A 26,771-nucleotide genomic window follows, 5' to 3' on the forward strand; every position below is an offset into this window, starting at 1 on the left:
AAGCGAGGGGTAAGTTGTCAGAAAGTCAGAAAGTGATAGGGTGGTAAGGAGAGTCGAGGCCAGAAAGTCCCTTTTTTTTTTCCCGTAATGACAGCTTTTTCTTTTGTTCGGAAAAGCTGAAAGGCCAAAATATCCCGGAGTGTTGCCCTGCAGTCATCCGTTCCTCGTCCGCTCCTCGTATTCCGACCGGGCTTAGGGTTCCATGGCTGATTGCAATTCGAGGCAGCGAGAACAAAGCAGGGGAATCTGCCGTCTGTCTGTCTCTTTATTTCTTTCCCCTCCCTACCCTTATACCTTCCCGCCTCAGTACAAGTCAAGTCTTTCTTGTCTTTCTCTCTCTTTGGACTCTTGTCTGTTACCCCATCCCTTACCCCAGTTCCAAAACTCCAATCATACTGTGACCCATTGTTTTACTCCTTCCCCCCCCCCCCTCCCCCCTTCCTTACCAAAGCTCCCCACCCATCCTTGTGTGAAGATGTCTGCTGCTGCAGCTGAGAAAAAGCTAATTTTTGGCATTGATATCGGCACCACTGAGACCCGTAAGATCTTTATCATACTACCTTCTGTGACTCTCTGCCCCAGTTAACGTCTCGCGGTCGGGTGTAGGGATAATGCACACCGAATCGAATCCCCAACGAATGTTGAGGCCTCTGATCAGTTCATTCACCATCGACCAAACAACTGCTTTCCCTACCACTATTGGGTATGAGAACGACTGGAATCGGAACGTTGTCTGGGGTCCAAAGACCGGGGCCAGCGGGTATACCGTTTATCCTTGGCTCAAACTTCACCTTTACAGCCCCAATCATCCCATTCTACAAGAGCTCAAGCGGACCAACATCCCAACCCTACCTAACCGGATAACACCCGAGAAAGCGCTTTCAGATTTTCTCAAGCCACTTTACCAGGCCATCCAGGAATGGATTAATGACAAATGGGAAAAGTCTCCTAAACCACCAGCCGAATTCTATTTCGCGCGGCCGGCATGCTGGACAGATGAAAGCTAACAGAAAATGGCCCAAGCTGTTAGGGATGCAGGTTTTGGGGCAAATACTCCTGATAAAGTGTTTTTCGTGGACGAGGCCGAAGCGGTCACTTTGTACTTTGCAGATTGCCAGGGCTACAAAACGGTTCGTACACGGTCTCTAGTTTAATCCAGGCCAGAATAAAGTCTACAACCCTTTTCCAATCTTACCCTAACTGACCAATTTTCCCAAAGCCGGAAGATGGCTGTATTTTGATTTGTGATGTCGGTGGGGGAACAATAGCAAGCGCTCTATCTAGTCACAAGCGGTTCGCCTCGGATGACTGATAGTTTAGAAGGATGTTGACGTATTCGAGATCCGGGGCACGGGCGTGAATCCTCTCTATGTGTCACTTAAAAGCTCTTCAGGTATGTATCCTTGGCTAATCCAACATGCCTTGGGATCTGCTGACAGTTTACAGGTGCTGACTCAGGGGGTGCAGCTATGGATGCTGTGATTGCTAAATGCTTAGAAAACCAACTTGCTTGTAAGTTGGGAGTGTTAAAACTGTTTATAAAGGCTCAGTTGGAGTACATTAGCCTTGTAAAGTATGACTTTGAAGGCAATGGGAACATCCCGGTCGTTCTTGACGAGGAAAGCGGCATCGTCATCTCTCAGGCGGAGTTCAAAGCATGCCTCCAAGGAATAATCGACGGTATAATCTGTCCTATTTATCAGTACCTGGATGCATTAAACAGAATTCAAAAGCTTATTTCCGTTAGTTTCCTCTTGTCCAAGCCTTTCATACTTTGCGCTGACAGATCTCTCAAACAGTATGTTTTGCTAGTCGGGGGTCCCAGTCGCATGCCTTATCTATGGAAATAAATTAAGCAAGGTATACCGGACACAACACAGCTGATGGCCCTCAAGGATGTAGAGAACTAGTATGTTTAGTTCCTCTTCTGTCTTCCTAGGTATCTAAAATGACCATTATTTAGCTCCACAATAGTGGCCCGCGGGGCTGTCCTTCGGGGTCTTCGTGGAAAAGTAGCCGTGCGTCTGGAAGCTACTTTCGGTGTCGGGATAGCACTTTCGCATCGAGCGGAAATAGAGCAGCACGGTTGGAGGCAGCAGATAACGAGGATGGAAAGGGGATCTTCAGAATGGATCATCTGTAATGTTTGTGTTATCACTTGTCTCCTTTCCCCTATTTTCCTTTCCCCTTCCATCTCTTCTTTCCCCAGTCCAGCTTAGGCCCACGATCTGACAACTGCATCTCTAGGGCGAAATAATTCAGATATCTCACACCGGTAATTGTAGCTTATTTGGGTACCTCAACCTGAACGAGATGAGGGCGTCTTATATCAGTGTTTGGACGGAAATGGATGATAATAGTGAGTATTCCTCCACATCTAAGAATCGGATCTATGTGCATTTGTCTCGCTCACTCACTTTCCTAATCAATCCTAGAGGCTGAAGAAAATTGGGTCATTCCTTTCAGATTTACCGGGGAGAATTCTGAGCATGATATCATAATTGGTAGTGAACGTCGCGTTGGTGTAGATGTGTAATGGATTATTGATTATACTGATGAGGGAGCAACTATCACATTTATGGTGAAATGAGATGTCGAACTGGCTGAGAAAAAGGTACTCCTGTCTGGATTCAAAGTAGTATGATCTTTTTCTTTTTGTATCTTCTGGCTTATTCTTATCTTTCTATGCTCTTTTTTTGTTATCTTCTTTATTTTTGACCTTCACTCTCTTGGGTCATATTCCGGGCTACTTTAATGTTCATGATTGTTTCGTGTTACTTCTGCAAATTCTTTTCTTTTCTTCTTGCCCTTTACTTCTACAAATTTATATTTCGGGTTAATTTCATTACTCCAGACTGCCAGTATTTCTTTTAATGATACTTTACTTTCTCTAGATCTTCACTCCTTGAGTTCACACTTAAGATTATTTTGTCGTTAAGACTGCTGGCGTGCCCATAGACTACTTTCCTACTTTGTATGTCTCTTACAGTCAGTCAGGCACATAATCTGAATTGGGTAACCAAAGCCCTTTTTGTTCCCTAAAGAATAAAAATGTTTTAGCCTCATCATCGTAGGTACATGCACTGAATCTTACTATAGATGGTAGACCATCAAGCAACTCATTAAGACAGTCGACCCTCCCTGTAGGTCCTTCAATCAATCCACCTAGCTATTCCTCCTACGGTAACGTACAGGGATGAAGCACAGCTTGTTCCAAGGCCAGGCCCATTCATCCAGAAATCATCCACAGAGTCAAGATTCGTCTCTCTCATGTGTTAGGCAGTAATCTGCATAAACCCGACGATTTGGATGATTTCAGAGTGAAGTGATTATAGCCACAGTGGACCTGGCAAACGGACCGGGTTGCATAATAATACGAATCATTGGTTCAATGGATCAGCGAAGGAATGGCTGGACTTTATTCCTTCTCATCCAAGCATGAAGAGAAAGACAGGAAAACTGGAAAGAAAAAGGAAAAAGCCGATTCGTCACCAATAATCAGAACATCTCCGACGTTTTGACACAGACCTCCCCCTCCTCAAAACGTGTAGCTCGCATGATGATCCTTCTTTCGGCTGTGGTACTTTCCTTGGCCTCATCCCCTTTGTCCAGCACAACACTAGCCTTAGAAACAATAGCGGCCATGGACTTGTAGGGGGAATCTAGCTCGCTAGGCGCACTATCAGTGTACATGATAGTTGGCCGTACGACCAGAAGTATTTTACGACCCTCAAAGTCCCTCTCATCTACAATATCACCATTGCAGAGGTTAAAGATCATGTAGGAACTACCGCATTGGTACAACGGTCCTAGCTCCGACAATCGCTTCATCTTGAAGTGACCCCCCACCCCCGTTTCACAAAGCTTCATGAGACCTAGCGAAGCTTCAAAGATCTCAATAAGCTCTTTTCTCCGCTTAGCCACCTGATTCCGGCCCAGGCGCTTTTTCAGGAGTAGACCGATTGGCTCACTGGCCAGCATCTCATCAGCCAGGGATGGCGCGCAGGCTAGAAGACGCTTGGCATTGTCCCGCCCAAAGCTCAGGTCGCCTGGTGCTTCGATAGAATTTGTCGAGTTGGCCAGTCGATGGGTTTGCTCTTTCCATAGCGTTGCGAGGTTTGGGTTGGCTGAACACATATCAGTCAGTCCCATCTACCAAGTTCTGTGTTAAGGGACAACTCACTATCGAAGAACCGTTCGTAGAGGTACTGAAGCTTCGAGGCAAAGCGCTTGTCTTCGGCTTGATCCGTAGAACTTGTTTTCCCATCAAGATACTGAAACGAGTTTGAGAAAACATTTTCCATGATCGCCTTATGGATCAGGGCCTCAGCGAAGTGGTCTGCAAGACTCCGACGAGGTGGTAGCAATCCTTGGAGAACTGTCCAGTCTTCCTGGACACAATACCCCTTTAGGGCAGCAATGACAATGTTCATTTCTTTTCTTGATATTGTCCCAGCATCCGCCATCACCCAATTACCCATCCATCCAACAACACGCATGGCCAATTTGTAAAAACGTTCCCCAATCTCTTGGAAGTCAATCATCCATGTCCCACCACCCGCGTTGAAGAAACGTTGGTATTCTTCGACCCCATGGGCGTATTCTTCCTTCCTTGAGAGGACTGCTAAATGCTCCGTTTCTGAAACATTGTCCTCCTCCTCTGACAGAGAGGCCGCAGGATTTGGGGCCTCGTCTGCGTTCGTGAGACATTCGACTGGACCAGGTGGAGAGCTTTGCTCAGGGGAGCTTTTAAGGTTGGAGGACGAAGGCTGCGCTTGCGTTTGTTCCATGACTCTTGTGTGAGCTCTAGTACACACCATAGTATGCTTGTTAACGATGGATGAAATGTGGACACGAAATGAATCTGGGAAGGGAGAAGTGTTTGAGGTCAAGTGAGGGAGAATCGTGGGGAGACACACTGAAGGGATAGGCTCTGGTAAATAACGGGAAGACAGGCCGCTTTGTTCTGGGAGGCTGAAAGGTGGCCCTGCAGTCATCCGCTCTTCATCCTTTACTCGTATCCTGCTAAATTTAGGGTTCAATGGCTGCTTATGATTTGTGAACCATTGCAGCTGCCCGGCCCGGATCCCGTCTCTCTTTATTGCTCCTCCCTAACCTTCCTCTCTCCTTTCATTGACCGTATTGCAAGGTCCTGTCCAAGATTTTACGATTAGCCTTCATTGATCCTATATATCTCCCATTCAGCATTCATCTCTATTCACGTCATACCATGGAATTCCCTTCAATTGTCCTGTCTGCATCCCACCATAGTTGAAGACTCTTTCAAACTCGATCACCTTGGCCATGAAATCACCTTCAGTCGAAAAAAAAACTGATTGTTGGGGTTGATTTTGGAACGGAGAAAACCTGTAAGACCCTCTTCAAAATCACACATGATGAATATCCCTCTTTTAACGAATCACACATCGAATATAGGTGTGTCGTACGCTTTCTGGAACCAAAGGCGATCTAGCACGCCCGACATCATCAGGTCCTTGGTCATCGAACACAAGCATATTTTTCCAACCATGCTGGCATACCTTCAAGACAGGAGTGTAACATGGGGCCAAGATGCACGAACCGGAAAGGATCCGGTCTTCAAGTGGCTCAAATTATTCCTCTACGACCAGGAGCACCCCATCCTGCGCGAGACCCCGAATCCAGCATTGCCAGACGGTGTTTCATCCGAGCAGCTTGTTTCCGACTATCTTCGTCAACTCATACAGAGATACAGAATTTGATTGTCTCTCCACGTCATTCGGCCGAACTCGGGACCGATTTTTGGTTTAGCCAGCCAGCTAGCTGGTCTGCCGACAACCAGAAAGTTTTTGCTAAAGCAGTGCGAGACGCACGCTTCGGGTCCAAAGAAGCTGACAATCTTTTTTTTCCTTACCGAAGCAGAAGCTGCTGCTCTATATTTCACACATCAGAAGGAATCTCAAGCGGTCAGTGAAAAGCCTCCCAAACCCCACCACCCTAGTTTCTTTCCCCTCCACATGGCCGATCAGCTAACTAGTGTTGACTCGTGAAGCAGGAAGATGACCGTATTCTAGTATGCGACATCGGTGGAGGAACCACCGTAAGTGCCCGAGCCCCTACGGGGATGTCATTGGCTATTTTCGTCGGCTACAAACTGACTCGATTGCCGGAAGGATGTCGGTGCTTTTCATATTCAGGGGACCGGGTCAAATACCGTGTACGAACCACTGGGAAGACCGTCAGGTATGTATCGTCTTTGAAGCCAGTTTGGCATTTCAGGGCAATAGCTAACCCTTTTCAGGGGTTAATCTCGGTGTCGCAGCATCCAATGCTGCGATCCGTCAACACATGAAGGAGCTGCCCCCGCACATCTTTGGGCTCGTTAGGCCGCTGAACGAGGCCCTCCTGGACAGAATTTGTGACCTCAAGTGCTGATCCCATGGCACTGAGGAGGATCCCATCCAGATTGATGAGACTGGCGTAATCACCGTTCCCCCAGATGTGCTGAAGAATTCCCTGAACTCCACGGTGGTCAATACTATCGACCTGATAATGGCCAACATCGTTCCACCGCGCCCACTAGAGCCACCAGTCCCGGTATGCTTTCCTGCACCTACCAACTATCAATCAGTACAAGCTGACGGTCTTTTCACTAGGCTGTCTTCCTCACGGGTGGTGGGAGTCGGGTACCGTACTTGGTCGAGCAGATACGACAGAGATTGCAGCATACGGTTACCCTACATCGATTGGACACTTACGAGCAAGTTTGAATACACCCATTGATGCCAGACTGTGAGCTAACTGTTATATAGGGCTCAATCAGTGTCCTGGGGAGCGACTTATCGAGGGATCCTCGGCAGGGCGATCCCCCGCCTGTATTTTGACGCAAGCTACGGTCTGCAAGCTGCGGAGGGGGCTATCATCCGTGACGGGAGCATCAACCTAGAGCAATCCTCCCCGCACTGGATAATTCGCAAGGTCTGTATCGACGTGCTTCATCTCGCCCGAGCAAGGTGATCTCAACCCAGACTGACACCTCCGTGAATGATTCTCCAGGACCACGCAGTTGAAAGTCAGCACCAAAATGAGCTTTTTTTCGACATTCATTATCGTGCTGGAAATGCGCCCATAACCATCATAAATCTCCTTCGACATATAGCCGAGTTCTCTGATGCTAATAATGGTGGTGAGTATTTTGGGCTTTCGTTTTGCCCGTCTCTGAACATCGTATTTGGTCTGCGCGCGTCTCGCTAATATCGCAAATGAAACAACAGAATCCGAACGGATGCCACCACTCAGTTTCCACCTGCAGGGGTTGAACCTCTCTTGCCTGATGCGCGTAGGTGATGAGTACAGCGTGAAAGTGCAGATTACGTGGGAAGTCAGATACTCGGAGAGACAGGCCATTGTTAGATTCACGGCCCGGTCGCAGAACGCACTACTTGGTGAGCAGGATGTACCTCTGGGTGGATGCCGTTTGGTAGAGTGAGTTTGCCATTTTGTTTCCTCTCTTCTCTTTCCTCTCTTCTCTTTCCTCTCTTCTCTTTTCTCTCTCTCTTTCCATATCGCTCCTCTGGTGACCCTACTTCTGATAATCCTTGGTTCCCCCTAATACGCATGCCGATCATTCCATCCTTTATATTTCGGGTTTTTTTTCATTCCTCAAGACTATCAGTGTGCCCATAGACTGTCTGCAAACCCCATATACCTGTCGCGCTTAATCATAGAGTACTTTGAATTTTAGCATACAAAAGTCCTTTTTATTACATGAGGTGAATGAATGTTTTAGCCTCATCGTCGTGAAACCACGTACTAGACCTCGCCGTAGATAGAAGACCATCAACAGCTCCATCAAAACAAATGACCATTCCTCCAGGTCCTCCAATCAGTCTACCTAATGATTTGTTTGACAATATACTTCCAGCCCCATCCCATATACACTGTCACCAAAGTCTACCCGCACCCTGACACGTCCACGATAAATCACAGCCTACCTACACCACCCGATTGAATCAGCCATACGAAACAATCATTTCATCTCTCAGGATCTAGACTACAAGGACCTTCTGGACTAGTATATGTGACGGATCACCTGGCCCCGCTACACTCTAACCCTGACAGTATCTTGTGCCCGACACTGACGGGTAAACATTCCACAGCCGGTATTCAACCAGCACACCCGCCAATAATGATCCGTGGGCATTCATCCGACTCAGCCGGCTAGCCTCGTGAACCGAGGCAATGTAGGAAGTAAGTTAGTGTGCCTTGGTCTGATGATCGGGTTCCTTTGTTTCAGAAGGGAAGGGAAGGGTTCAGTTGACCGAGGCCGAAGTTTATCCATTACCGTACTTCCAGACAATTTTCGAACCGCATAGCAGCAGGAGGAACATCATAACTAACATTATCATTGAATCTATCTTCTCATCTTTATTACTTCTACCCTCTCAATTCCATCGTTAAACAGAGAATCACTTTCAAGAGAAACAGAACACCTATCCCGACATAGGCCAACCCCGTAATCCCGAAAGCCAAGAAAAGACTCAAAAATGGGCAGCCCTAAAAGCCATCCGCGAACCCGCACTAGACTAAAATAAAACCCGCGCGGCGCCCGCCCGGACGCAGATTGATTACCACCCCAGCAAATCAATCTATCGGCGACAGACCCTGGTTTGCCCTGTGCTTGACTGATGCCTAGCCTCACCAGCCTAACTACCACCAAGGATGGTCGACACATAACGGTTCCTGCATATGATACCACAGGATTTGTCGCAGGATGAGACTGACTCACTACTGCTCAGCCAACCATGTGATGCAAACTCGGGGTTTTCTGGGAGAAATTCTGGAAAGACTAGAATTAGTGGGGTTTCAGATGTGACTCCTGATTCCTGTTCCTGTTCTTTGTCCCTAGTTTAACCTTAAAAGACTTTGTTATACTCTATACTAGACTAGATTAGACTACGGAGTAGAACAGATACCCATGAACCCGGAAGAAACAGCCCTGGTATGGTGAAACCGACAGACTCCACACGGGGGTGATCAGTCGATCCAGTTCAATTCGGCATTCCCTAACGGACCCAAAAATGATCAATCTTTGGTAAATAACTCATGTCGCAGACAACACCACTGCCATGTATATAAACCAGCTTGAAGTCCAAAATTCTCCTATCCAGCAAGTGCAGTGCACCGCCCATCTCATCCCATCCTCCCTCCCATCCTCATCCACTCAGTCAGTCACTCGTTGAGCAGCGCTCCATACACTCGTTACACATACACCCCCAAATCATCTATATACATAAACAAAACCAAAATGAAATCCTTCATCACCCTCTCCCTCCTCGCCACAGCCCTAGGCGCCCCCACCTCCACCCTCCAGGCCCGTCAATTCGACCTCTCCTCCCTGACCTCCGGCCTCTCCGCCCTGACCTCCGGCTCGGCAGCCAGCTCTTCCTCCGGCTCGACTGGAAGTACCGGCACTGGATCAGAAACGACCACCGGATCCAGCGGCCTCAGCGCTCTGGCTTCGCTGTTCCCGTCGTCATCCACTTCCAGCACTACGGGCAGTACCAGCGGTACTAGCGACAGCAGCAGTGATGGCCTGAGCAGCCTGCTGAGCATGTTCTCCAGCAGTGGGAGCGGTATGATTTCCCCGTCCCCAAAAGTAATGAGTACTTACAGTAAGCTAATGAAAATAAAAGGCTCATCCACCGAGAACGGCGTGACCCAACACAGCGGCAGCTGCAAGAAACTCACCTTCATTTTCGCCCGCGGCACCACCGAGATCGGCAACATGGGAACCGTCGTCGGTCCGGAGGTCGCGAGCGAATTGGCCTCCCTGACTGGGAATCAGGTCACCGTGCAGGGTGTGAATTATCCTGCTGATTGGGAGGTGAGCATTCCCTTTTCCTTCCCTTCACTTTTCATGAATAATATGTAGAAGAAGAGGATATTAATGTCAATGATAATGGTACAGGGCAACGTCTCCCTCGGCTCCTCGGGCGGCCCTACCATGGCCTCGTACGTGAAGGAAGCGCTGCAGCAGTGCCCCAACACCAAGGTCGTCTTGGGCGGCTACTCGCAGGGTTCGATGGTGGTGCATTATGCCGCGAACCAGCTCAGCGCGGACCAGTTGTCTGGTGCGGTGTTGTTCGGTGATCCGTTGAAGATGGAGGGCGTGGGTAAGTTGTCGAGCAGTAAGGTCAAGGAGTTCTGTGCTAGTGGGGATCCCGTTTGCGAGAATGGTGTCAATGTCATGGCGCATTTGACTTATGGCAGTGATGCTAAGGAGGCTGCGCAGTTTTTGGTCCAGGCTGCGGGGGTTTCTTCTTCTTAGATTTCTTCCTGGGTTTGGGTTTGGGGTTGTTGGGATGGTATTATTACTTTTTTTGGATGGGGAGGGGTTCTGTTTGTGGTTGGGATAGTTGGGTATGGGTATGAATATGAAGATGGATTATTATAGTATCTAGAAATAGTGCTATAAGCTGATATGTACTATGTCTCTATCTATTTACCAACACATCTAGAAAATCTTGTAACCACCCGGCATCAACACCTGCCACACACTGTGAGGATCATACTTCTGGGCAATCGTCTGCAATTTGGCCAGGTTCTCCTGTCCATATCCATCGAAGATATCCTGGAACCATGCCGCATCACCCATGTAGTTGAAGCTGTCATACAGACCCGCCTCCTGCGTGGCATTGTTGATCTTGTAGGTAGTCTCGACCACCCAGTCGCCAACAATCTCATCATACTCAGAGCCAATCCACTCAACGACCTCAGCGTAGCAGAGATACACCTGGTCCTTATCCAGACCAAGAGCATTTCCACCACGGGACTCGGAGGCCTCGAGCCATGAGGCACCAATAGGCTGCCAATCGAGCTCGATGATGGAGATATTAGCGGTGGGGATCTGCGCGTACAGAGAGGGCAGCTGGGCAGCGAAGGTGCTGTTGATGATGCTGATACCGCGGTAGAGGTCATCGTAGGTGGTTGCCTTGATAGTACCAGCGACGAAGATGTCACTGCAATGTTGATTAGTATACATGTAGCTAATAAGGTAGTTGGAATAAAGTGTGGAGGCGGATGTGGCGCGTACTTAATATGCGGTGTAACCATCGCACCCGTCTCAGCCGCAAACTCCGCCAAGGTCTTGAAACCCAGGGTGCTGCTCACAGCCGGAATGTCGGTGAACGGCTTGAAGATCTCCGGGTAGCTCTCCGTGGCGCTGTCGTAGAAGAGAATCACCGAGCCGACGCTCGTGTTGCCCTCCGGCACGACGGCGGGGACGATGTGTGTCTTGGGGTCGGAGATGTTGGCCGCGTAGGTGGCGGATGCCTGTAAACCATGTTAGCATGTATTCTCTCCACTGTATCAATAAGAGTTGAAATGATGGGGAGAGAGTATACCTCCAAAAAGCGATCAATATACTCTGCCGAAACAGTGTAAGTTCCAGCCCAGACCTGAGTCGACGGGATAGTCTCCATGTCGAAGCGAGTCACCAGACCAAAATTGCTGCTTCCACCCTTCAGCGCCCAGAAGAGATCGCTGTGGCTGGTGGCGTTAGCCTGGACGATAGTACCGTTCGCAAGCACGACCTCGTAGTTGATGACGGTGTCACAGCCGAATCCGACCTGGTTGCCGTAGAAGTTAATGCCGCCGGCGAGCAGCAGGCCGGGGACACCGACGGGGCCGAGACGGCCTCCGGCTACGGCGAGGTCGTATGTTTCAAGGTAGTCGTAGACATCGGCCCATCTGTTGTCATTAGGTTATTTTCAATATGGTTTGTTGAAAGCGGAGGAAATAGGTACCTGTAGGCCGGGCCAACCGAGACAACGGACTGATCATCGGACAGTTCAAGGGTCGTCAGGTTGGACATGACGATGAGGACACCCTTGTCGATGTTGTTCGATCCCTGTAATTCTATCAGCACTGCACATATTTTAGATCCGAATGTATGGTGACATACCCTGATTCCCATATGTCCACCACCACGCACAGCAAACTGCGCCTCAGCGTCTACCAGCGCCTTGACACCCTGGCTCAATTCCTCAGCCGACTGGGGCCGGAACACGCATCCAGGCGACATGATCTCGGTGTTGGACCAGAAGTTCTGCGCCTCATACTGGTAAACAGTGGAGCTAGGCGCAAACACTGCGCTGGACAGAGACTTGTTGAGGGTCTTACAGCCAGCCGAGGTGGCAGTGGCGGCAGCCGTAGTGGCCGCCGCCGTCAAAGGGAGAAGGGAGGCGATGCGCATGGTGTATGCTACTTGACAATGGCACTGCGGAGAGAAGGAAACCAAAAGGAAGGGGAAGAGGGAGCTTTAACTGCGGCCCAGCCGGTGTGGAGAGCTAGCTAGGCTGGTAGCTGACGTGCCTGGCGGTAGTGGTGGTGGTGGAGATGCACCGGACAGCAGACTAGAAGCCCTTGGCAACGGGAGCCGGATAGCCGAGGAAGGAAGGATTATTAGAAGAACATGCCGTGCAGAATGGGGAGAGGGAGGGGATGGCTGGCCGGCTCCCGGGAGGAACTGGAATCAGCGGTTCCTGACTGGAATCTGAGAAATTCGTCTCGGGCAAACTCCCGAGAGCAGACTAGTTGAGAGGGTAGTGGAGACATTAGTGGTAGTTTAGTGAGGGTTAGTGAGGCTTTAGTCCGCAACACTAGGAGAACTTTTCCACCGATGCTCCCGACAATCATTCCAGACCAGGCCAGATCGGATGAGAGGGTTTCCTGTTCACATTATGGATGTTTAACGGTCGCATTATGTCTATAACTCGTGTATACAAAGGAAACTAGAAAGAAATTATGCTCCAGCATGTCTGGTGTCGACCACGTTGAACTCCACTGTGCGGAGGATCCCGTCTTCTTCCCCTTCACACGCTTTGGCCGGCAGGATGTGCTCCTCGCTTGCATTGTCGGTGCCCCCTTGCAATCGCGTCGAGTATTGCCGACTGTTGTTATTGAAGTCGGGCTGGTCGCGCGGAATCGAATTTAATGGATGGCCATACTTGCGTGATCCTGATTGGCCGTATGCGTAGGACGACAGGCCAAGCAGCCTGGGGAAGTATCGTCGCACAAATGGGCGCATGGCTGTCATGCAGCCAAAGGTGATACCCAAGTTTAATTCAATGGTGCACCATAAGAGGGCGTTGGTAGTGGCCCCTGATCTGTTAGCTGCGTTGATAGGGTGGGTGGATGAGCGACGTACAGGTTAGGTCGGTGCTATTCATTAGAATGTATAGACTTGCCAGTCGGATGCAACTCACGATGCCGACCCTGTCATTGTCAGATCCCAATTCCAACTAGAGTAATCTCCCAATTGAGACTTACGAGCAGCCCATCGCCAGCATAGACCCGACAGCGACCTTTTGTCGCGCCGGCATCTGCAATCGCCGCAACCACGGACTATACCTCGTCAGCAGCTAGATCATCAACCCCATAATGAGATGACGTACATTGGCACCAACACCGTCGCAAAATCCGTGAAAATGCCCAGTCCCGCATTGGCAAAATAAAACACTGGCCTGTTCATGCAGTTCGCCGGCAAGGTCAAGTCCCACGCTGCCGCGATCGGCGTACAGCTAAACACGTTGGCCAGCACACTGGCCACATTGTAGCCCACCGCGATGAAAACGATCGACCACACGGCTAGTCGAAAGCCATGACTGGGGAAGATGCGCAGGTAGAATACGCAAACGGAGACTTTAGTGAACCCTGTCCCGGCGCAGTAGATGATGGCCGCGACAACGTTGAACTATAGTTAGGGGTAAGCTTCATCAGGACCAGTCAACAGACAAACAAGGAAGAATACCTTTAGAAACCAAGGGGTCAGATGATCCAAGGGCACGTCCCACATATGCTTGCCCAAGCCAAAATCGAGCACTGTTGGTCAGCGGAGCCCGACATCGTTCATGGCTATCGATGGATCACTTACTCTTCAGTGTGAGTCCAGTCATAACCGTCGAGAAGATCTGCTATGGGGTCAGCTACGTGTATCTAATACACTGGGCCAAAATTCAGATCATCCATACCGCTGCGAAGATCATCAAGTCTAGTGTTCAGTTAGCTTTATTGTTTGCAAACATCGCCCTGCGCACCCCTCTGTCGTACTTACAGTCATCCCAGGATACACTGCGCACAACAACCACACGCGTCCATGTGCGTACTATCAGCGCTATCAGCGCCATGGGAAGAAACACACAATTCACCACGACGAACTTGGCACCGCAGTAGGGCGGATCGATAAAGTTGGAAACCTGGCCAGGAGGCGGCTCCATGGCCGGGATGATGGTGCTATTCGCCATATTGAAAAGCAGAGCTACTCATGGTAGCGCAGCAATAGCAGTAACAATAGCAGCAGCAGCAGCAGCAGCAGCAGCAGCAGCAGCAGCGAAAGCAACAGCCCAGATCACTCCGGGGCCAGGACGGCGAGGGGAGCGGCTCAAATAACCCCAACAGCTGGACTCAGAATAGCACGGACTTATCCTGGTGGAGATACTGATTACTATATGTAGGGTGGCATTGCATTAGGGAGCTGAACTGAGCTGACCTCAAATCTGGGACGCGGTTTGAAGGTGCATTATCCCCGAACGACGGACGGAAACCTTAAAGTCTTGAGCAGGGCGGCTGGCGGGTGTCTGGATTCGATTTGACTTTTGGAGTCTGGCAGTCGCGCAATCCGGACGGAGAGGGCCAAAAAGGTGGAGGAGAGGAGGGGAAGAAGTTGTCTAGAGCAGGAAACAAGATTTGATCATCATTGAAGGAATGGCTTCGATGCAGGGAATGATGATTCCAGTGCTGTTTAGTGTCCACATCCACCATTGAAAAGAAGCAATCATGATGCCTGTACGGGAATGGCGGATGATCAGAATGGCGCGGAGCAACGCCTTAAACAAGTATAGTTAGCTGGATTGATCAGAGTTTCCATTATTTCCATTTGGAGTGATTGAGTGACTGCGTGATTGTGCGCGATCGGGATTTCATGACGCTCAGGCCCTCCAGGTACACGCTGGGCATCGTGCTTCATTCTATCCACTTCCTCGTGGATACTCCATACACACAGGTAAACACTTGCAGGGCCAGGTTCACCATGGCACTACTTGCTAGACTGGCAGTAGCATGTTCCCTCGGGGTGGAGTCAACCAGATAACCGAGGCGCGTAACCAGAGTGATCGTCCATGATAGATAGGGGTTGGTTTGCCCCTAGCTGTACTACTCCCTCGCCACCTCTTCCAAAGACACATAACATCTATAACAGAACACATTATTATTATTATTATTATTATTGTTTGACACCAGTCATTATGACAAGGAAGCAACTTAACAGACCCAGACCCATGGGCCTGGCACCCATCATCTCGGCAACCGAGCCAATGCCGAGGAGTGTTTTATTGCCATCTGCCCCGTCGAATACGAGACAAGTGCCCCGAACTAGCCAACAACTCAGTATAGCCCACGATTTTATTTGGCTAGAGGATTTTAGATAAATATATTAATTGAAATTACAAAGTTGTCTTCCTCGAATCATCATGATGATTAGCGAGGCAAAAGTGCCACGCGCACTAAACACTAGTTCCGCACCAACCAAGCAGTGAAGTGGATCATATTCGGTTCCTCGGTTGTGCAAAAACTTTAACAACTTATCCCTGAGTGATCCCTTCTGGCGCGCACATGGATTGATTATCACCCTTCCCCTGCTGTTCCTGAAGAATTGATTTCAAATAGTGCGGGTGTGAATCTGTAGGATCAAAGATGGAGGGACATTGAACTTACATGGGCGATAGCTTCATATTTATTTGATAATGGGAAAAAGTGGTCCCCCCCCCCTGTGGAGAGACTACTCGTACCTAATATAATAGACTTTGAAAGCACGGAAATGGAAATCTGGTCCGGAACAGATAGTTCCCCAACTAGATAACCTCCACTAAACCGAACCCTACAAGTGTCTCTTCTGGATGACATTTCCGCGGCGATATCCGGTCTACCCTATCTGCCCAGACCAGAGATACGGAGTGGACACTCGGCGGAGTGACTTCTGCGTCATCATCTTATTTTCAAATGCCGTAGTCTAATCACTATTTAGTATCGACTAAGCGAAGGACAAGATCATTATTCATAGTATCAACTACCGAGAAATCAATCTAAGACACTACCACAAACCGTTTCATGGGCCCATACCGCCCCGTCACCTCGCGTAGGCCAGCGCCCCAAAGAAACAACGGCACCGCCAGCAATATACTCGCCCCCTGAATGGCTGTCATTTCTCCAAACACTTTCGCGGCGCCCTGTTTTGCGATCCAATCCGCCGCATACAGCGACAACAACATTCCGATCGTATTCCGAATCACAAAAATAATCACCAGTGCTTCACCCGTGATCTGAAGCAGAGAAACGCCAAAATCGTTAGCATGTTTATGTTCATGGTCATGGTCATGTTCTCCCGCCAACCACGCACTATCCAACGCCACCATGCAAGGGGGTAAAACTCACCGGCTTATAACAGTCCAACGAATACGTGACCGCCACATTAGAAATAGCTGCCACTCCAAACGCCTGCATGGCGTATCCCACCGCCGCCCCAGCCCAGTGTGTCTGATTCGCCACGCACAGTCCGAAGATGAGGATCCCCGCGGGTCCGATCGTGCCGGGGATGATGATGGCGGGGAGTCGGTACTCCGGGAGTCGTTGGCCTCCGCGTCGTCGGGTATAATATGTGGAGAGGATGTCGATGAGACGTCCACCGAGGTAAAAGGCTAGCAGGGCGCCGATGAAGCCGGAGAGAGAGAGGAGGCCGATACTGCCTGCGGGCCAGTTGTAGGGCGGGGCTGTGAAGGTGCGGGATGCGGTGAGTTGGACGACGATGTTCCTGTACTCATTAGCTTGGGCTTGTGGAAGAGAGCATAAGGGAGGGAGCTTACCATCCTACTGAAATTCCGATGGTGAAGGACGACCATAGGAGTTGAGGGTACATCGCATTACGGAGAATGTCCCATACAGTTTGGAGGAACGATGCATCCGGATTGTATCCCCGTGTGACGGAAAGCCAATCCCAGTATTTCGTCTTCTGGGAAGTGGCATGTCGCCTGAGATAGGTTGTTTCGCGAACCGTGAAAATGGCGACCACGAAGACAGCTCCAACTGCTATAGCGAGGAAGTAACACATCCAACGCCAATTCTCGTCCTGTACCAGGTATGCGTTAATGAGAGGACCGAGGAAAAGCCCACCGGTCAGAGCGAGATGGAAGATCATCAGGTAGTGGCCGCGTTCGTGGGGAGCGACCATGTCGCTGACCACGGCTGGGACGGTGGCATCGGCTGCGGCTGCGGCGAAACCGGAGAGGATGCGTGAGGCGAGCAGCTCGCCGTAGCTGGTGGCGCGAGATGACCAGACATTCATCATGGACAGGAAGAGCATGGAGATGAGGTAGACTGGGCGTTTGCCGATGACTCGCATCAGTGGGACCCAGAAGATGTTGCCGACGCCGAAAAGGAAGACATTGAAGCAGACGAGCTCGCCGGCTTGAGTCTGGGAGACGTGGAATTCGGCGATGATGGCCTTGGTGGCGACGGTGAAGTTGCTGCTGTTGACATTGGCGAGGAAGGTGTAGAAGCAGATGGTCAGGTAAGTGGTGAGTTTGGCAGCGGTGGACCAGTTCTGAGATGTTAGCAAGTACACAGAGTGAGCTCGGCGTAGCAGAAGGCGATCACGATCGTTACCTGGGGATCATTAGGGGCGGGAGTCATGGTTTCTTTTTCATTGGAGGGATCCGGGAGGCCATGTTCCTCCGCGGCGTGGTCGATATGGCCAAAGCTGGCTTTGTCGTCTTCCATGGTGGTGATGGTAGAAGGATAAAGCAAATAGGGGGATGGAGTACTTCACTGTAGCGCTGTAATAGCTGGCATAGGACCGGCAATTATGTAGGTCATCATCACAGGGTAGATCCTGCGGAGTAACTTGGATCCCTTGGAAGACCCGGTGTCGGGATATCCGAGAAGCCCTTGAATCTGCTGTAGCCCCAAGACCAACAAAATAACAGAATCTCCCCGGACTGGCTTCGCTTGGGTCCCAGTTACCCCGCCTTTTGCTACCCCGGAATGAGCGAGCTTGGCCTCTTGGCTCGTCTCTGCAGTTCTCTCTCGGATGACCCGAGAGGATGGTGAACGAAGCTAGGGTTTACCCAGTCACCGGGCAGCTCGTTTCGCAATTAGACTGACTAGCCACGGCAATCTCGGGATTTGCGTGACACGAGCTGGGATTCTTGCAGGTGGCGTGAAATCCTTGGAGGGACATCATCCATCCGGGAAACCTTACACTGACATCCTATCATATTTCAGTGGTGAGTCAGGACTGTTTGAGAGTACTAAATCACGATCTAGTATCAAATTGGACAAGATATTCAATTACCGATCGGGGGAAATGCTGTTACTTTCAATGGGCTACTGCCCGGATATTGGACTGAACGCCGTCTCATTTATTCCTCAGGCATGCATAAGGCAGCAATGTCGCGCTGGTAGACCCAGGATAGTTTATTTACGCTAATAATGTTCTCGGGAAATGATTTGGGACTATTATCCATCATTTTCATCAGTTAGGATATAGTGTATCCATATGTTCTACTATATTGTGTTAAGCAAGGCTGTATAGCATAACACACAACACGTAGATGCTACATCGGCTTCCCCGCCGAATCCATCAGAACTGTCCAGATGAGCAACAACATAAGGAGTTAGATATATATTCAAGACATCAACTAGTTTGCTAGATCTTTCTATTGTTGCGTAGTCCTGGTAGTCATTACTGGAATTCTGTAGCGCTCACCTCGCGTGACAAAGAAAATTGAGATAGAGTATAATACGAAATATCTTCATTAACATTAATGTTTCCATGATCCAACTACTAGCCCCGAGGGTGCTAAGCTTTCAGTTGTCATCCCACGGTGTCATCAAGTAAATCAAGTTAATGTATAAACAACTAAAATACTATCTAACAACATAAAAACGCTTGCCATCGTCTATCGTACATAATCATCAGCATCAGCAGCACAAGTCCGACCGCCTAGTTCGCGGCCTCCCATCCACAGCCTCCCTCTTCCAAACATAATACTCGCATAACGTCCGGCGCCGCCGAGTCCGTTCGTCCCCGGGTACCTCTTCTGCCTCCTCGATCTCCTTATCATGGCCGCTATCCTTATCGTGCACGATATGCCTCCATCCCTCGATGACTTCGTCCACCTCCGCCATATTTCCAACCCCAAGATTGTAGGGCCGATAGTCCGGGTCCCGCTTGAGCCGCTCAATCACGCTGTAGTGCAGCTTAGCTCCTTGTGGCAGCGGCCGTCGCAACCCCCCGACATGCCATCGTGTCGATTGCACCCTTCCATCCGGTGCCACTTTGGGCCGCTTGATGGGCAGACACTCGAGAACTCGCCAGAATAACGTCTCTAGCGTCTTGCCCGAGTCATAATGGAGGGAATCATGCAGGATAGCTCGTTCAGCCTGGTGTATCACTTCTGGGTTGCTGTGCTCCTGCCTTCTAAAGTCAAAGCAGCCGAGCTTGTGTAACTGCTCAGGCTCGTAGGTAAGCCCGGCCTCGATGGATTCCTCGACCATCCACATCAGGGGGATCTGGCTGGCTACATAGTCTCGGCCCAACTCACGCGGCCATCCACCACCAACGTCGCTATGGTCGCCAGAAAAGTAGACCTCCTCGAACTCCGTCTCTGGAGACGCCGTCAAGTCGCTACCCCAGAACTCAACGTCCGCCCGCTCAGCCCATGTACTCACCCGGCCGATCCTCCCATGCGCCCGTAGCTTCTCAAACAGCACTGGTTGGAACTTGATTCGACGTTCATCAATGCTGACTGCATGTCGCATGATTCGCGGTTTCGGCTGGATTCGCATGTCTCTATGATCATCGTAGATGTTGAACTTGGCCACGCTGTTGACTGTATCAAAAAGGCCCAGGAAATGCACGCGGCCCACGGATCGGCACATCGTGTCGCGGCACATGCGGAGAAAATACTCGGCCTGTTCAGATTCCTTGCCACTGTTGGCAAACTTGTACGATGTAAACGCTTCCCAGACAAGTGGCATGATCTCCTCGTTATCGGCTGAAATTAATCCAATAAAGTCAAGCATCTCGTTGAGGAATCGTGCCGTGTAGGCCCCACGCGAGAACCCAAACAGGTAGATATGCGACCCCGGAATCCAGCGGCGAGCGAGGAAACGGTATCCATAGATGACATGCTGGGCAAATGAGGTCGCGAGCGCCTCATCGATGATCGCATTTGGGGCGATGTTGCTAAAGGGACGGACAGCCGCGTTGGCGAAGGTCCCAGGCCTGATATCTTCTCCAATACCGGCTGTCATCATGTTAATAATTGGTAATATCACTCAAGTGGGGCAACATACGCTGGTAGTAGCAGTCTAATCACGTCAGCCAGTGTCCAGTACAGTTATCAAGGTAACTCACATCGGTTTTCCTTCTTGCGGTCTAGCATGCGGAAGATCTTGAGAATGTTGCTATCCCCGCCATCCACGCGGAACGTGTTCCCTGTTCCATCGAAACAGAGAACCAGCTCTCGCGTCGGACGGTCTGGCGGGCACAAGCAGTTGCACGGGTCGAGACTCATTTTGTTCTTAGTTCGTAGCAGCTTGGAGTCTCAAAGAACCGGTGCCGAGATTGGGCGACATTGAGCTTAAAAGGGCCGACATTGCCTGACAGCTCCGCTCCCACCATCAGCTGAGGTGTCCAAAGAGTTGGCAGTGTCGGGGCACTGTCGATCCTGTGGGGATAACAATAGCCTGGCAGGATGGCTGGTTGACTCACCGCATATGCAGGGCTTAGCTTGTTGTAAGCCATGAAGTCAGCTTCATGTATGAATTCAGCTGATCGACAGACGAATGGCAAGAGTTTGCTGTAGTTCGTGCTCGGACGATGCCTTACCGGGCCCTCTGGGGTCACTTGAGTTTGAGTCAATCTCGAGAGAGCCATCCAATCACCATTCATCGCAAGAAAGGCTGAAGTCCAATCAGTCTGATATAAGCCTAGATCACCACTAGGACACATGGTCAGCATCGTGGCGCAATTCGTGTTCGAGCCTGGTTGGTGATCTTCAGGCGTCCAGTAAGCAGAATATGACCAATCACAGAACATGATGTGATACTGCATTTTTATAGACAATATATGCATGCATCGATGTTCATTGCAGAACCCAATCGGCAGTTTTAGCGACTCATTGTTGACCAGAAAGGCAACTCGTGTGCCGAGTATCCTGCTTCTACGGGGGTCTCCGGACTCACCAAGTCACCCAGTCAACTGCTTCAATTTGCCTCCAAGTATTCACGACAGCCCTGATTTGCCCTTTTAGAGAACTCCGAAAGGATGGCTTCAGCTCTTGGCCTACTCGCATTGGCAAGGTCGGCCAACGCCACTCTGCCTTGCATCTGCACAAGGCCGCCTTCCGGTGCAAGTGCGTAATCAGGTTAACCGTCTGTATAGTGATATCACGACAGGGCAGCCGAGCCTGCCCGGGAAGAGGTGCCCAGTCTTGTCTGTCTCAGAGGTATGGTCATATGGCGCAGTCGTGGCGAAGGATGACAGCCTACCATCGAGCCGTCGCAATTATTTTGAGAAGGATTCAAATCGGCTTCAGCTGGACATCGAGAGGGCGACCTTAATTCGCAGCCGTTCTTCTCAGTGTTCTCTTACATATATTGGGGTATTACTCTGCATGCGCATATGCTAAGGGAATATGCCTCCTGTAGCTGTAGCTGTCAAATGACACTCAAATGTCATCCTGTCGGCTATTAAGGGCGGTCGACAAGTATCACCCCTGGCTCAAGACATTGATATGGGATTTCTGATTGTCCCCAAAGCGCTGTGTGCTAATGGTTCGCTTCCCATCAAGTGTAGTAGAGAGTGTAGCTGCCCAATGCTATGGTTCCAGGCAATAAGCTCGGTTTGAGTTGGCTAGCTTTGCTCCACTTTAGCGACTGGACCAAAGAATGGATGCCATGAATCGAGTGGGACGCGCCTGTCGATCATTGTTTACTGAGTATCATTCGGCCCTCAAATCAGCTGCTCGTGGTATCCGTGGCTAATCAGATGGATCAACTCAGGCAAGATACCTTGCCGGTCGCTGCGACAGTCGTTGTAGCAATATGGCTACTAAGTCTGCTACCCTCCATTTAATGGGTCGACATATACTGCTTGATGCAATGCCATATCCTAGTGTGATGATGAGAGCAGAAGGCATGGAGTAAGGAGTAGAGGATTATATTGGTTACTAGTGAGAGAGAGAAGGGGAGGATGGTGCTGATTCCTCAGGCATCAAGTGGACAGCCTCCGCCGAACGAGCAAACAGTGCAAACACCCACTGGTCCTCAATGATCTCACCTCCTCCCTTCTCTACCTCTATCCGTAAGGATCATCAAGCACTCCCGATTGCACAATGGATATCTACAAATTTGCTGCTGATTGTACTAGCGTTGGTGAGGGCGTTGCCACAGTGTTACTCCTAGCAGCCAGGCATCAGAACACCTTCATACCATGACTTCAAGTGGCCCTTTCTTCTAGCATCTCAATTCCAGCAATGATACCTCATCCTACGTTCTTTGCTGGTGTCGCATACACCAGAGGACATTAAGCCTAATCGTTGCAAAAGCCATGGCGCCAGATCGCAGAATCATGCACTCGCGTCTGGAGTGGATTCGGTGTGTTACTCCCACCTATCTACCCCATGGCCCCAATATTTACTGTGGAAGCAATAGACGCTGGAATCCTTATAACTGACCGGACAAAGTAAATAAATAGGCTATACCTACCAACACCGCCCCTCCAAGATACACAAAGACTCCGAGATCTCTTACGTCTAACATGGAATCACCCCTGCGCCGCAACGTACCAATAGGCACGCTGATTACGGATCGTTCTGAAACCGTCGAGAAGACGCCGAACGAAATTCCATAGGGTGCAGATATTTCCTGCAGAAGAGGGTGTACGGAATCATATAGGCTACTCAAGATACTAACAATGGTAAAGCTATGGGAGAGTATCGCAAAATTCCGACACAACAGTGATTTACTAGGGTATGTGAAAGAAAACAGGGAGTGTACTAGGTTATGGTTGGAGACGGCATTAGGGAAACCTATCGGTGATTGCCACCTGATAGGGGATCCCCTGATGGAGAGATATAGCTTGTATAAGAGGGAACCATCATCATATCTACCGACCTACCTCGTCTTGCTCAGAATTCGCCTTAGCGAACGACAACCTAAATAACAAGCAGCAATAACACCAGGGAAACAAGGAATACACGGAGCCACCAACCAGCCAATCACCACCAGCCTCAGCTCTGAGGAATAGAATTAGCCACAAGGTTAAAGCTCGAAGCTTAGAAGGTACCACTACCGTACCAAACTCAACCAACCAGGACACCAGAAGAAAGCGATCGTAAACCAGAAGAAAATCAAACCAACCCTCATGGCTCTCCATGATATGACATAAATCCCTAGGTAAAATAAAAGCAAGAATCAAAGCATAGCCACAAAGTCAATCCACACGGACATGACCGACTAGATAGAACCAACTCCAAGAAACCAGGCACGCCTTAGGCAAGGACAATGTTCCACGGTTCAGTTAACCAGGTCCAAGGGGTAACTAAAAGTAGAAAGAGAACCATGTCATCTCATGAATTATTTAGTTCAGTCAAAAGTAAACAGGTTTCCCCTGGGACAATAATCATGCCATCAACGCCGTCCATTATTAAGCTACTACCTCAATTTCTCCAATAAACCAGTAAGAGAAACCCGCCCGCGATAGCAAAGTACTTACTGCCCACCCAGACCGCTCCACTTACCGCCCAAAGCGGCAGAACTCGATCGACCTCGCAACGAAAAGTGCGGATATAGACGGCTATAGACGGATATATATTTCGTACAGCTCCGAAAAACTGAGCTCGCAATCTGTACGTTTTTTGACCGCCTTCGAGCAGGGTGGCAGAAATGGTTCCTACAGTAAACTACTAAACCAGTGAGTAATGGTTAGTTTCAGCACTCAGTATGTGTTGTTAAGTTGGAGGGGAATATTACCTTCTTACTCTTATTCATCTTTTTTTCATCTTGTTGGTCGTTAGTTATCGGCATGATTAGTACTTGGTTCTATAGTATAGGCAGGGATCATAGTATATAACAGTGTCATGTTATAGTATATAGTATCATCCCAGACAGGACACTACCGAACAACACACAAAGAACTTTATCTGAACACACTGCAGTGCATCTGTGTAACTGTGACAGCCTGAATCTCTCTCTCTCTCTCTCTCTCTCTCTCTCTTGACTACTTTAATACTTATATATCTCAGTCTATTATAAACTCTTATTAGTCACACACCCACTATTACCAACGATGGACTAAGTATATCATACAAAGAAACTCTATACTAGCGGTGAAACCACAACCACAACCACCACCATCACCATCACATCCCCAACCCACCCAGAACATAAAGTTACCCACAATATGACACCGCACGCCAATCCCCTCCTTACCCATCCCGTGCATCTGAAACGGCAATCGTGCAGGAAATACAATGTCGATATATGCATGCACGCCTGCGGGATATAGGATAAATCTATGACGCAAGCTGTCGAATATACTAGCGAGATGAGGGGAATGGAGGGGCAAGGGAACCCAAACACTAAGTAATTACTAGTGATGTAGTATAAAAATAAATAAACTTTAGCTTCTTGCATCTTCTATAACATAACTGCGTATGCAATTATGCGAGATTGTCACCTAACGGGGTTCTGCAGCTGCAGAAATCATCGAAGACAAATAAATATGAAAGAAAAAGGTTATTTTTCGGCAAGGGGGGCTCGGTTTCAGTCATTTATTGCATGACATATGTACATTTCCCCCCACATACACACGGCCGGGAAATAGGTATTTCAGCTGTCAGCCGTGACGCAGTAACTATTACTAAGAAGGGTTCAATAAGAGATGCTTCAAGCAAGGGATTGATGACTTCGTATCACATTATATTATTAACAACCAGAAACGAATCAGCTAGCCACCACTGGGATATCTAAGAAACTAAACGAAACTCAAACCAGAACGCGCACAGACAATATGACAGATCCAACGCCGAAGAGAACTAAACGAGGTATCAAGGTTACGCCATCAAGGACTGGAACAGCGCTGGCGCTGCTTAGGTACGGCTTCAATCACAGACTCCATCCCCGGGTTACTGTTCCAAATGCCGGTGATTTCCAATCCCGCTTCGTCGAGCAGCTCGCGCCACTGGCGTTCAGAGCGCTCCACTCCCGAGCCGATGCTCATCATCTGGATGTCCAACGATGACTGCAGGAGCGGGGCATTCGTGTCCGGTAGAACAAAGTCAGAAATGATGATGCGAGAGTACTCAGGATCCATGGCAGAGATAGTGTTAACCAGAATCTTGCGGCAGATGTGGTCTGGCCAGTCATGGAAAATAGCACGGAAGTAGTATGCTCTTGCGCCTGTGCGTATGTTAGCTTGACAGTGAAACGATTGAAGGTCCGTGAGAAATATTGCATACCCTTGATAGGCTGCGGGTCCAAAAAGCTGTACCCCATTCCTTCGATTCTCCCCCCAGGACAGCGAGACACCACCTTGGGTAAATCTTGTAGGACGAGCCGGCCAGGGACCTCGGGGTGCGTGTCCTGGAACTTCACCAGATCATGGCCTTGGTTGCCGCCTACGTCGACGAGGAAAACAGCCTCCTGGTGGTTCACGGCATCATTCGTCAATCGCTCGACGGGATACACGTCAAACCAGCTCGGTTTGCCATGACGACGACTAGACATGTACGAGTTGAAGAGCGATTGGCGGTGCTTGTTCTGCGCAAGCCATTCAAACTGGCTCTTCCCGACTGCCCATTGCATGGGTGAACGGGCATACTCCTTTGGGGAGATGTAGCGGTGTTCCCGAAAATAGTCAGGAAGTTTAGCGAGAGTGGGAAGAGTCAGATCGTATCTATGCCGTCAATATTGCATGCAATAGTGCAGGTAATCAATCTAGCGACTTACATGCAAGGAATGCCATCTCTTCCGATCGGTTGAGTGAGTGCGACAGTCTTGTCGGTCGCAATGTATACTTCGGATTCTGGGTTTGCGCACAAGCCCAGTGCGGTCATGACTCGCATCAGACGGACTATAGGTATGAGCAGAGACTGTGAAGACTTTGGCGATCATCTTACCAATTAATCCGCGCTCAGCACCAGTTTGTACCGCCAGCTCTGTAGCCGACATCCCGCGCTTGCTTTGCTCCACCAACAATGGGAAGATACCGAGATCCATAACGGTGCGGAGGGCTGCATTTTGCGGTGGCTGCATGCACGTTAAGCGATAATCACCTGAGCGGAAGGGAAAGAAGCAACTTACCTGGTAGATCAAGCGCAGAACCGTCTCCGTAGGAGTCTCAACTGCAAGACGCAGCTCGTCGATCAAGCCGAGCAGCTGGAAATGCGACTGTGCAGAGCGGCATGCACCTTGGTCCTGCAATGCTGTCTGCTTGATGGTCTCCACTAGGGAGAGGAACTTGGACTGGTCGACAGCCATCTTTTATCATACAAAGTAGTAAATGTGAGAGGATACAGAAGACTATGCTATAGTTGGGTGGTATGGGAATGCGTGAGATGCAAAGATGTAGCAGCGGTGAAACAACATGCAGGTTAAGGGATTATATAGCACTTTTCGCGGGACAGAAAACCGACCCAGAACTGGATTAATCCAATAATTCAAGCAGTCGA

General features: G+C 49.6%; 9 protein-coding genes across 9 annotated transcripts; 3 read left to right on the forward strand and 6 right to left on the reverse strand.

Annotated features, from left to right (window-relative positions):
- Nucleotides 1-475: 475 nt before the first annotated feature.
- Nucleotides 476-1,910, forward strand: BO79DRAFT_272034 (uncharacterized protein; the record flags this gene model as incomplete). The annotated part of the gene is made up of 7 exons (XM_025687400.1): nt 476-539; nt 607-943; nt 1,031-1,130; nt 1,220-1,267; nt 1,321-1,393; nt 1,447-1,824; nt 1,861-1,910. 7 exons carry the CDS (start codon nt 476-478, stop codon nt 1,908-1,910), a joined length of 1,050 nt encoding a protein of 349 aa, XP_025536631.1.
- A 1,588-nt stretch (nt 1,911-3,498) lies between these two features.
- Nucleotides 3,499-4,790, reverse strand: BO79DRAFT_155114 (uncharacterized protein; the record flags this gene model as incomplete). The annotated part of the gene is made up of 3 exons (XM_025678771.1): nt 3,499-4,127; nt 4,184-4,406; nt 4,470-4,790. 3 exons carry the CDS (start codon nt 4,788-4,790, stop codon nt 3,499-3,501), a joined length of 1,173 nt encoding a protein of 390 aa, XP_025536632.1.
- A 738-nt stretch (nt 4,791-5,528) lies between these two features.
- BO79DRAFT_220424 (uncharacterized protein) lies at nt 5,529-7,468 on the forward strand (the record flags this gene model as incomplete). The annotated part of the gene is made up of 8 exons (XM_025683490.1): nt 5,529-5,676; nt 6,054-6,079; nt 6,153-6,222; nt 6,281-6,407; nt 6,479-6,576; nt 6,803-6,957; nt 7,036-7,165; nt 7,254-7,468. The coding sequence occupies 8 exons, from the start codon at nt 5,529-5,531 to the stop codon at nt 7,466-7,468; spliced, it is 969 nt and encodes a 322-aa protein (XP_025536633.1).
- Nucleotides 7,469-9,286: 1,818 nt separating this feature from the next.
- BO79DRAFT_200373 (carbohydrate esterase family 5 protein) lies at nt 9,287-10,309 on the forward strand (the record flags this gene model as incomplete). Its single annotated transcript, XM_025681489.1, has 3 exons — nt 9,287-9,614; nt 9,675-9,865; nt 9,950-10,309. 3 exons carry the CDS (start codon nt 9,287-9,289, stop codon nt 10,307-10,309), a joined length of 879 nt encoding a protein of 292 aa, XP_025536634.1.
- A 167-nt stretch (nt 10,310-10,476) lies between these two features.
- BO79DRAFT_272036 (FAD-binding oxidoreductase) lies at nt 10,477-12,235 on the reverse strand (the record flags this gene model as incomplete). The annotated part of the gene is made up of 5 exons (XM_025687401.1): nt 10,477-11,000; nt 11,075-11,313; nt 11,385-11,730; nt 11,787-11,890; nt 11,945-12,235. 5 exons carry the CDS (start codon nt 12,233-12,235, stop codon nt 10,496-10,498), a joined length of 1,485 nt encoding a protein of 494 aa, XP_025536635.1. The 3' UTR covers nt 10,477-10,495.
- Nucleotides 12,236-12,784: 549 nt separating this feature from the next.
- Nucleotides 12,785-14,285, reverse strand: BO79DRAFT_272038 (uncharacterized protein; the record flags this gene model as incomplete). Its single annotated transcript, XM_025687402.1, has 8 exons — nt 12,785-13,143; nt 13,190-13,257; nt 13,312-13,386; nt 13,437-13,735; nt 13,793-13,863; nt 13,916-13,952; nt 14,013-14,032; nt 14,096-14,285. The coding sequence occupies 8 exons, from the start codon at nt 14,283-14,285 to the stop codon at nt 12,785-12,787; spliced, it is 1,119 nt and encodes a 372-aa protein (XP_025536636.1).
- Nucleotides 14,286-16,121: 1,836 nt separating this feature from the next.
- Nucleotides 16,122-17,857, reverse strand: BO79DRAFT_272048 (MFS general substrate transporter; the record flags this gene model as incomplete). The annotated part of the gene is made up of 4 exons (XM_025687403.1): nt 17,698-17,857; nt 16,899-17,635; nt 16,471-16,846; nt 16,122-16,358 (listed from the first exon to the last, which is right to left on the reverse strand). Exons 1-4 carry the CDS (start codon nt 17,809-17,811, stop codon nt 16,122-16,124), a joined length of 1,464 nt encoding a protein of 487 aa, XP_025536637.1. The 5' UTR covers nt 17,812-17,857.
- Nucleotides 17,858-19,014: 1,157 nt separating this feature from the next.
- BO79DRAFT_272063 (sporulation associated protein) lies at nt 19,015-20,612 on the reverse strand (the record flags this gene model as incomplete). Its single annotated transcript, XM_025687404.1, has 3 exons — nt 19,015-20,342; nt 20,392-20,406; nt 20,453-20,612. The coding sequence occupies 3 exons, from the start codon at nt 20,610-20,612 to the stop codon at nt 19,015-19,017; spliced, it is 1,503 nt and encodes a 500-aa protein (XP_025536638.1).
- Nucleotides 20,613-25,162: 4,550 nt separating this feature from the next.
- Nucleotides 25,163-26,580, reverse strand: BO79DRAFT_272069 (S-adenosyl-L-methionine-dependent methyltransferase; the record flags this gene model as incomplete). Its single annotated transcript, XM_025687405.1, has 5 exons — nt 25,163-25,500; nt 25,560-25,996; nt 26,050-26,173; nt 26,220-26,349; nt 26,404-26,580. The coding sequence occupies 5 exons, from the start codon at nt 26,578-26,580 to the stop codon at nt 25,163-25,165; spliced, it is 1,206 nt and encodes a 401-aa protein (XP_025536639.1).
- Nucleotides 26,581-26,771: the final 191 nt, after the last annotated feature.

This window comes from Aspergillus costaricaensis (assembly GCF_003184835.1).
Source record: "Aspergillus costaricaensis CBS 115574 unplaced genomic scaffold BO79scaffold_29, whole genome shotgun sequence".
Taxonomy (NCBI): Eukaryota; Fungi; Ascomycota; class Eurotiomycetes; order Eurotiales; family Aspergillaceae; genus Aspergillus; species Aspergillus costaricensis.